At 40.4% G+C, this 10,467-nt stretch overlaps 2 protein-coding genes across 2 annotated transcripts in view; one reads left to right on the top strand and one right to left on the bottom strand.

The window, feature by feature from the left end:
• The window catches only part of PAIP1 (poly(A) binding protein interacting protein 1), a 22,934-nt gene extending 22,750 nt beyond the window's left edge, over window positions 1-184 (bottom strand). The window contains exon 1 of the mRNA XM_026865927.1: window positions 175-184. The gene's annotated coding sequence lies outside the window, so the exon portion shown is untranslated. The remainder of the gene's footprint in view (window positions 1-174) is intronic.
• Window positions 1-10,467, top strand: part of NNT (nicotinamide nucleotide transhydrogenase) — a 58,740-nt gene that overhangs the window by 108 nt on the left and 48,165 nt on the right. Inside the window, exon 2 of the mRNA XM_026865923.1 lies at window positions 604-802. Within this exon, the coding sequence (XP_026721724.1) occupies window positions 652-802 (151 nt within the window). The 5' untranslated portion in view covers window positions 604-651. The remainder of the gene's footprint in view (window positions 1-603; window positions 803-10,467) is intronic.

Genomic DNA, 10,467 nt, shown 5'->3' with positions numbered 1-10,467 from the left:
CCCTGCCTTGTAGGTCGGGCCGGCGCGGAGCGGGGAGCCGCCGCCGAGAGTGGGGCCGGGCCGGCGCCTTAGCGCCCGGCGGACGACGGGATTCAGAGCGAAGAGCCTTCCCTCCGTCGGCAGCCACCTGCTAGCGAGGGCGGCCCGGCTCCCCTGCCCGCTCCCCTCCTCTCCGCAGGTCCCGCCGCCAGTGCCGGCTTTGGTAGGTCTCCTGGGCGCTCGCAGGCGGTGGTCCTGCTCGGGTAACTCCTTTGGGAGCTCTGCCTCGGATTGGAAGTGCTTGTCTGGTTCCTTGGGGCGCAGGAGGTTTTCACTTGTCAGAATTGCTTGTTTAAAGCAACGGTGCAAAGAGAATGTCATCTTGAGTCACGGAAATACGACCTCTAGGTCAGCTTGTAATGTCAGCCCTCCTATGGGCTTGTTACTTTAGTTTGATAATTGTCTTAGTTTGAAAAATGTTGAGTTTGTTTTCTAGCTAGAAAGAAAAGGTGGGGAGAATTTTTCATCTTATGGCTACTGGCAGTCGACCAGGCTTAAGCTGCAGAGTTTACATACTTTCTGTCTAGTATCATTAACAATTCTTGCTTTGTTTTCATGTGTGCAGCAGAGATTCCATACGTGTCAAGGAGTCTGGTGTGAGGTCTGGGCGAAATGGCAAGCCTTCTGCATATTGCTGCTAGTGGGTGCTTAACCCCTGTTTTTGGCAATGTGTTACCACCTAAGATGCGTTCTGCAAGGATGCTGTGTTTGCGAATGTTTAGAACCCACCAGATGCTCACGTCTCAGGCAGCTCCAAAGCCAGGTAAATTGATTAAACTATTGTAAATAATCTTTTCTTTCAAAACATGAAGATAGCTTGAATTTTTCTTTCAGATAGGCATTGGTACAGAAAAGACTTTAAAAGAATGTTAAATCATGTCAACAACATACTTGGGTCAGTTGCAGTATAATTTTACACTGGTTTTAAAGGGCTTATACAGAAGGTGCTTGTGTTTATTATGAATGTTTTGGATTCAAATAGCTTTTATGGGTGGGGGATCAAAGCTCCTGCTGGCACTTTGATTGAGGGAAGTATTTAAACAAATGTTTTTCTTAGTTAAAAGCTAGAGTTCCCCATGAGTTTTGACTGGAACTCTGTGTGCATGCAGGGGAAAATACAGCCCTCACCAAGACAGCATCTTCAAACATGGCTATGTGTAGGTGTAATTATCCCATCTAAAAAAAATCTGTTAACTTTGTTCAGGAAACTCTTACGTTGTACTGCCTTGATGAACTTTTGATATGTATCTTCATGTGTAGGGTTTGTTGGTATATTTGCACTAATCACATTTTAGTGCAGATAATGGACAGGTTTGGGTATTTCCAGGAAAAAAAGGAGGGAGGAATGGGGCTTCCTTAGTTCAAATTTATGATGTGAGGCTGGTGTATGAGAATAGAGTTGACCTTCACTGTTTCTTTACTCTGAGGGATCCTGATAATCTGTATCTCATAGCTGTTTATCACAGTTGCATGTTGAAACCTGAATTTCTTTGCTCTGAATGACAGCTGAGGGATCAGGGGTCTATCAGAACTGATGAGATCATAGTTTTGCCATGCCATAAATTTGTGATGCTCCAAATTTTTTATCTGAATGAAAGAGACATTTGTCTGTATTGATAAGGCAAATTGTCCCTTGGTTGGGAGTGTTAACCTGGGATGTAGGAGGCTAGGTTCAAAGTTCTTGCTCAAATGTCCCAGGGAAGTGCCCTTGTTGTTTGAGTTTGGAATCAATCTTCGTATTTGACTTTGACCACAAATTTGATTATGAAATTGAAAGATCTCTTCAGGTTTACTGAAATTAGTATGCTTATCTCTGTGTGTATGTGTGCATTTTCTTGCTTTTCTGAATCACTTTTCAGAAATTTTTCCACAAGGACAGAGAATTCTTATTAGTGACATGTGTTTAAGCATTCAGTGCTGTCCCTTCAGATCTGTTGTGTGGAAGCCCTTATTTAAGGGCGAGTAGTATTCATACAGTGCCATTATTTAATGCTGAGAATTGTGAGTTTGGCAAGTCTTTTGGTTGATAATTAAGCTGTCCTTATAGTCCATTTTGGTAACATGAGATTTGTCATTCGGTAGAGGACAAATCAAGGATAGAATAGCCATTGAATGACAAATCAGCAGCAGTACTATTGCCTGCGTACATTTTCTAAGTGCTCTTGAATCAAAATTTAACAGCATATAAAGTAACTACATTTTATTCTTACTTCTAGAAATTATCTTTGATTATAGTGACACGGTAAAATCGCTGTAATACAAGGAAGAGTTAAGTTTTCTGAAAAGACTAGTGTCATAGTAGTTCTTCTTAAGACTAGTTATTACTTAAATTCTCTGAGATTAGTTTTCATTTAGTTCAGGATATATTATGTACAAGAATAACAGCTGCTTGAGGAGTGAAGAGATTTGGAGTCTGTTGAAAAGTAAACTTGGAGGATGGATACTTTTCTTGTTGCTATTTATTTTGCTGTTATTTTCTTTGTTACTTAGAAACAGGAATTTTCATACAGGAGTAAACAAGTATTCCTGTAACCTGTCTCAAATAGTCACTAGCCTGAGATGCTTCAGAAACAGATGCAAAACTTTCCCAAGACTTGAGAAAGGTACTTACGAAGTGACTGACTCAGAGGTTTTCAGTGTACTTCCAGATTGGTATATTTTGCAGCTCTGTGACTTTTACCACTCTCTGTCTTAGAATTTTTAATGTCCTTTTTATTTTGATGCTTCTTTCTTAGAATTTCCTTTTTTTTTTTTTCTGAAATCGTGAAGAACTTTTAAACCTCTATAACAGCTTATTGTCAATTAAATTCTCTAGATAAGTATACATTATTTATAAACCATAGACATTGTCCTTTAATTTCCTTGGGTTTTTTGTATCTCCTTGCTTGTATAAGAAGAGGGATCAGGTGTTTGTTTAATCTTCTGTACCATTCTTTTTCTTTTTGTCTTTTTGCCAACATCATATTGCTGTTCTTTGGAATATGTCCTCATCTTCAGAACAGGTGAGATGGTTGTTAAAAGCTACTACTAGAGTAAGTTAGAAATTAGACAGGTTACTTATCCTGTTTTTTCATCACAGAATTTGTGGCATATAGGAAAAATTTCTTTCCTCTTTTCTCCAAGTCAGTCTCTAATATTTGTGGATACTGTTTTGCTACAGACTACTTCCTGAAATCAGATTAAGGAGATAAAAACCTGTATTCTTCTCTATTTCTCTACATACAGTACTCTTAAGTTTTTGTGATAATATTAACTTAGGATCTTCTTTAAACTCTCCATTTGTATATGGAAGTTAAATGGAGAAAATCACTTTTATAGTTATTTTTCATTGTTTGAAGCTTGGAGAGGTAGACTATGTGTTTGTTTTTGATATTTGATACTGTGCTCTGAATATGTCGTCATTACATAGTTGAGTCTAAGGGGATGAGAAAGGGTGGCTTCTTACTAGTTTTCCTAAATTCTAATTTATTTACGTTCTGTAGTGAGATTCTAAGTCCTGTGAAGTTTAATGATTCTACTGTTAGCGGCAGAATCCTTCTGGTGTTGATTCTTTGTGTAAAAAAAAAAAAAAAAAAAAGTACTGTGTATTTCCTACTCAGTGAAAGATACACTCAAAATCTTCATGTAACTCAAAAAGGTGCTCAAGGTATGTCTATGTTGGTGTGTTTTTGAAAAATGTTCTTGATGTCATAAAGCAGAAAGTTATCTACTAAAACATTCTCAAGGCACTTTTTAAAGTATCTGACATGCAAGCTTAGAAAGGCAACTTGGAAGCTTCACACTCTCATGCAATTTCAAACCCCATGGCAAGGATAACAGTTGTGCTTTCTCAATATAAAACCTAAATCAAGATCCTGAGTTTATAATTTTAGATTTCAACCTTTCAAAACTAATCACTTAGATGAAATTGCTGAGTTCAGCAAACCAAATCTGTGTTCATACTATAACTTTATTCAAACAGTATTTATCGTACCCTGTGATGTTTTAACATAAACCTTTGGTTCTCAGTTGTAGATCTCTCTGTTTTAGTGCTGAATGATGTGACAGCTTAGGGTAGTATGCTTGAAAAGTGTCTGATATCTGGTCTAGCTAAAGACTGACAAACCGACATCAGTTTGCTTCTGTATTCATTTGCTTCTATATTCTTTGGTTGCTGGAAATTAGTAGTACAAAGGAGAAAAGAAAGTGAGAGGCAAATGAGACCTGTCGAATGTTTGTCTTAGATTTGATGTCCCAAAGCATTGGAGGAGGGCATAGTCCTCAGTATTGGTCTTTGATCATTCTGCTTCCTAAATAAGGTGCAAATACTTCCAGTATGAAAATGTTTTACGTGGTTTTATTGCGTGCAAGATCTCAGAATGTGAAAGAAAGAAATGAGGAAACATATTTCACACGTAGCAAGTATATATTCCTGTCCCATCCCTCCAACCCATTTACTCTTCTACTCAGGTACCCCAGAAAAGCAAGTGAATAAAAAGAAATCAGAAGCATCAATTGTCATTTTGTTTGCCTTTGAGTGGGGTCGTTTCCCCAGTGTGCAATATGCCAATATATATACACACAGAGCAGAGGTATGTATTTATTCCATGTCTGTGCAGAGTAGGGTGCTAGGTGGCAATTCCACAAAGCTAGCACACCGCACAGAAGAATTTCAGTGTATTTATACACTTCAGATTGCATGAATACACATTTACTGTAATGACCAGTTTAGTTTCTTATCACTTTGTCCGTCATTGGCTAACAACATGCCTCGTCTCGATTTAAAGTTACAGTGTCTTTTAATTCTTCTGCGTAAACTCAAGGTGGAGGGAGGGAGCACATCTTCTTGATCTTAAATTGAGTCAGTGGTTGAAGTCTTCCCCCACTCCTGCCATCTTTATCTTTTCTTCAGTTACTGCTGATTTTCTTCTCAGACAACCATCCATCTTGTGGTGGCTCTTGGGGCAGGATGATTCCCTCCTATCACTCTTTTTAACGTTAACCAGACATGCATTGTTTATACAAAGTTGGAGCAACTTACTCCCTTATCTCCAGGTTCCTTCTTTTGATCACAACACTTCTAAATTAGTGATTTAACCCATCATTGTTCTATTTACAAGTTTAGAATTAACAGAGTAGAAAATTTCCTAGAGACATCAATTTGAGACTTGGGATCTAATTAAATATATAATTTAATTAATATAATTTATAAATTAATATAATAAAATTAAACTTTTTGCTTTAGAAGTGTACAAGCTTTAGTCAAGTGTCTGTGCACCTTTACACATTCAGTCATCCTTCTTTCCCTGTATGCTATAATTTATTCCTTTCTTCTGCATTTGTGTTCTGCGAAAACTTTCAAAAGAAGGAGAAAGTAGCACTCCAGTTCTTATTTTCTCAGTGCTTCTTGAAAAGCTTTTCTGCCTTCTTTCCTAGAACTACTTGCTTTCTGAAACTGATTGGTCTCTGTTACTCTCAACAAATTTCAGTGTCTAGGTTTCATTTCTGCTTCTGAAAGACAAGAGACCTCATTTCCACTGGGTTGATTTAGTGAAAATCAGAAGCAGAAGTTTATTGTGTAGTAATTAGGAGAAGAGATGAGGAGAAAGTTCTTTTCAAATGACAGTGGTAATTTGTATGAGTGATAGCAACAATTACCATAGCTTTCAAGTGGTTAGAGCTGCTGTGAGAGGGCTGCCATGAGTTACGTGGTGATGTTTAGATGGGGCGATGCTCATGAAACGAATGTTACCTTTGTGTGTCAGTTATTTTAGATGTGCATTCTTGCTCCTGTGTGACTTTATGTTCCTTTGAAGCATGTTTTTCTGAATTTGATTTTTGTCTTGTAATCTAAGGAATTTTAAATCTTATCCAAAATATAAAATATCAAAACACTTCTGTCTTCAAATTTTTTGTTACTATTTTATTAGTTTAATTTCAAAGAGAAAGCTGAAATAATAATAAAAAAAAGTAAAAATAAGTAGAAGTAGCGCACTTCTTTGTCTTGTGATCTTTTATTCTGTCCTCTTGTTGTATGTGTTAAATAATTTTCTTTTTTTTAATGAGTTAGAAGACTGACAAGTACAGGTAGATATTCATGTACTGTTGGGAGATAATGGACATGTGAACAATCCTGCATGTGTGCATGCCTCGGCAAGGACATGACAAGGACATAGAACAAAGAACTCAACAAACAAACAACTCCAGGAGATGCGTTTGGTGGAGAAAGACATTGAGTGTGGCACTTATTGTCCAATCGCAAGAAGGCTTGAAGCGCGTGGGCAAAGCTAACTATCCAGTCATAAGGATTGTACCACATACCATTCATGTGCACAGGAGAAAGCTATAAAAGGGCTTGCTTACCTTCAATAAATTGGCATTGCTTGATTGTACTGGTCACATGCGTGTCCATAGCTCCCACCTCTGGCGCCCGAACAGGGACCCTCAAGATTGACACAAGTCTTTGCTGAGGGCTCAATGGAGGTGCAATCGAGGGTGGAAAGCCGGTCGAAACTGATCTCCAGGCTCTGCCCCGGAGCCTGAAGGTGAGAAGCAGCGCACTCTAATTTGAGTTGAAGATCTGCGAAAAGAAGCGGCGGCCGGGGAGGAATGAGGTCTGCTCTTCACAGGGACGAGCAAGCAGTGGTGAAAGTCCTCCAAAATATCCTCTTCATGAGAGGGATAAAATACGATAAGCCCACCCTGAAAGACTTGGTGAAATGGAGCTGGGAAAGAGGACTTATGTCCAGTGTAGGTCTCGTATTTGAGATACCTACTTGGGAATCCATAGGAAAAAAGCTTTGGGACGCGATCAGTGAGGGGGGAAGGTTGGCAGAAGAAGTGAGCAACTATCCCGTGCTCTGAAAGCTGATCGGTGAAACAATAGAGGAGCTGAGCGATGACTGTGTGGCTGGTGACCACGCGGCTGGTACTTCGCCTTTGCAGCAGTAGAAGCGGCTTCTGGCTCTGATATGCCGCCTCCGGTGTCTGCGCCGCTGGCAGATTCCATCACGTTAGGTCAGCTGAAAAACCTGTTTGCTTCATCAGTCGCGCTGGCGGGACTGCGGTGGGCAGCGGGGGCTGGGCCGGGAGCTGTGCAGGTGGGAGCGGGAGATGCCGGAAGCGCGCCTGGGCCGTGAGAGAGGAGAGTGAGGAGAGAGCGGGGGAGCTGCTGGAGTCCAGCAGTGGGCGGGGCTGCGCAGGGAGAGAAAACCCCCTCCTCACAAGTCAGCGTTTCAAACAAAGAAACCTTAATCCTGCATCTTGTGGACAAGCTTGAAAAACTGGCTGCAACACGGGAGGAGAAGATGGAGCACAGATCGTGTACCTTTTCATCTGGCATGCAACTGCAACCATCTGCTCCTGACCCACCACCTGAGTATTCAGTTCCAGTACCTGCTTCTAATCCATTCATGTTATTATCACAGGCAGAGGCTGTGCTTCCTTCATCTCACCTCACAACTTCACATCTTTTTTCTTCACAGGTGCAGAGTGCCTCTGTGGCCACGTGCCGATGGAAAGGGATTGTTAGAGATGCTATAGTGGAGGGGTCTTTTATGCCTGAAAGCGTACAAGCACTTCCTGTCGTGATAGAGATGGAGATGACAAACGAATGTTGCAAGCAAAATGTCTAATAATCTTTATTTTCCAAACCCTTCTTTTATATCTGCTTTACCAAACTGTGTGTTCATTTGATTGGTTACATAGTTGTCTTTTAACATTAGCATTGCTATCGGTTAATCTGTACTCTTCTAATCTGCTCCTCCATCGGTGTGAGACTGCAGCTCTTGCATCCTGCTTCCTTGCTCATTCTTCCTCTTACCTTGATTATTCAGCAGACATTCCTTCTTTTCAAGGCTACACTGGAATCTTATCAAGGTGGAACTCTTCTTCAATCAGGCTGGTGGCAGACCCGCTGCCTCCCCCAACAATTCCCCCTTTTTTGTATTTGTACTAGAAATATTGTGTGAGCAGTCCTCTGCAGGGCCCTTTGCAGAAGACTAAGACAAGGCAACATTAAAAGCACAGTCACAATTACCAAGATCATTACCCCCACAGTTTTTATCAAAGATATTAACCATCCAGACAGACCCCAACCTTTAAACATCTTTATTAGCCAATCTAAGCATCATCATCTGTTAAACGCTTAACACCATCTTTTAGCTGTTGTATGGTTTTGAAAACAGATTCTGAGTGGTCAGATAAATTCATACAACACATTCCATCAAAATCTTCACACCCAGGCCCTTGTGCTAAAAGTAAAAAGTCAATGGCAACTCTTTTCTGCAGGGTAGCATGTCTAACACTATCAACATCAGTTAAAAGACCACTGAGGGCTAGTGAGGTAGCATTAATTTGTTTGCTAAGCCAAAACCCTAATTTCTTTGTTTGTTAAAGCATTTTCAATGCCAACTCATGGTGAAAGAATGGAGGATGCAATAATTTCACCTGGATTCCAAAATGTTATTGGTCATTACATGCAGAGGTAAACTGTTGTACAGTCCTCTGGACTCGTTTCTGACGCCTGGCAACATTCAATATCATTGTGTCATTTGGTGTCAAAAGGGTGAGATGGCCGAGGCTGCATGAACCTCCATTTAGTTTGGAGGGAATACCTCCCCATGCTCGAACTCCACAAATTAAAAATACATCAGGAGGTAACGCAAGAGGAATAGTAAAAGACCATGAAACATTAGGTGAGGTATAATTGCACCAAGCAGTTGAGTTACGATAAACAGCATTAGTTGCATTAACAGTTTGCCCTCTCCCTGCGGAGTTATTATAAGAATAATTAAAAAGCACACAAGCATCCATTATAACAGAGCCTAACAATTCTAGTTCTTGGGGTTCTTGCGTAACCTGTGGAAGGTGACTGTATATACCATCCCAATTATCTGTACAATTTTTTTGAGAATTTCAAAGAAAAAAGGGCTGAAGTTTTTGTGGGTTTGGCCATGTGTCTACTGGCAATCCCACCAAACACGTGGAGAATGGATTTTCAGGGCTCACAGTAGAGAGGCACAAGGCTTCTTGATGTGTCATGTTTGCCAAAGTTACCCATACATTCTGCTTGGGTTGTGGAACTACCCATCCTTCACCCTGATTTAGGTTCCAGCACAGGCCAAACACACCGAACAGGAACCCAGTGAGGGCCAGCATCTGTGGAGACACAAGCATAATCCCTGCCCCAGGTTAATAGCTCACATGGTCCACTCCACTGGCCAGTAACTAAATCTTTAACATGTACTTTGGCGGCCTTTTGCAAATCTTGGTTTGAAAAAAGAGAAGAAAAGTATAGAAAAAGAGGAGCTAGGGAAGAATTATCCGCATAATGGAGAAGGTTAAGAACATAAACTGCTTTATCTAAACATGCTGTGGTGGTTCCCCAATCATTCCCCCTTTTTATGTTTGAAGCTGCCACTTCAGCGTGCCATGTGCACACTCAACAATTGCTTGTTCTCTTGGAGAATGGAGAATTTCTGTAACATGAGTAACACCCCACAAATTAAAAAATGTCTGAACTCGCTGTGAAACATATGCTGGGTCATTGTCCGTTTTAATTTGGCGTGGCACCCCAAGCATAGAAAAAACCTTCTGCAAATGTCGAATCACATCTTTTCCTGTTTCTCTGTTATGTGCTGTTGCTACCAAAGCATGGGAATAAGTATCAATAGAAACATGAACATATTTCTGTCTGCCAAACTCATTTATATGAGTAACACCAGTCTGCCAAATCTATAAAGCCGGCATACCTCTGGGATTACTACCAAAATACACTGGAGTGTGAGTTCCTTGGCAATCAGGGCAGGCAGCTACAACAGAGCGAGCTTCAGTATGGGTCAAACCAAACGGCTGTCATAAAGCTCGAAAACCTTGATAAAAAAATTGATGTGATAATACAGCTTGTTGCTTCATGTTAGGAACAGTACTCAGAGCCATAGCAGAAGCAAGAGCATCCGCTCTGGCATTACCTTCCATATAAAACCCTGGTAAAGTAGTATGACTACGAATGTGCATGATAAAATAAGGTTCTGTTTGTTGTTGAATACTTTTCCAGAGTTCCAAGAGCACATCAATAATTGATTGTCTGACATGGTCAAAACCACTTTGTCTAGTCAATAAGCTAAGTTAGCTACATATGCTGAATCAGTTGCAATATTTACAGGCATAGAAAAAATAGAAAAACAATAGCTATTGCACGTAACTCTACTACTTGTGGAGAACCATTTTGTTATACTACTTTGTTGTTCCAGTAGTTGTTTTCATACCATACTACTGCTGCTTTATGCGTTTTCCCCAAACCATCTGTAAAGACAGTGGGACCTTTCACAGGTTCTGGCTGGCTTAAATTTTACTGACCAAATGGTATTTCTCGAGCGAATTTCAGTAGCGGGTGCAATGGTAGATGATACGATATATGACCTTGAAAAGCTGCCATGGCTGCTTGCA

The sequence above is a fragment of the Athene cunicularia genome (assembly GCF_003259725.1).
Source record: "Athene cunicularia isolate RWA chromosome Z unlocalized genomic scaffold, athCun1 chrZ_part1, whole genome shotgun sequence".
Taxonomy (NCBI): Eukaryota; Metazoa; Chordata; class Aves; order Strigiformes; family Strigidae; genus Athene; species Athene cunicularia.
This window is presented reverse-complemented; position numbering and strand designations above follow the sequence as displayed.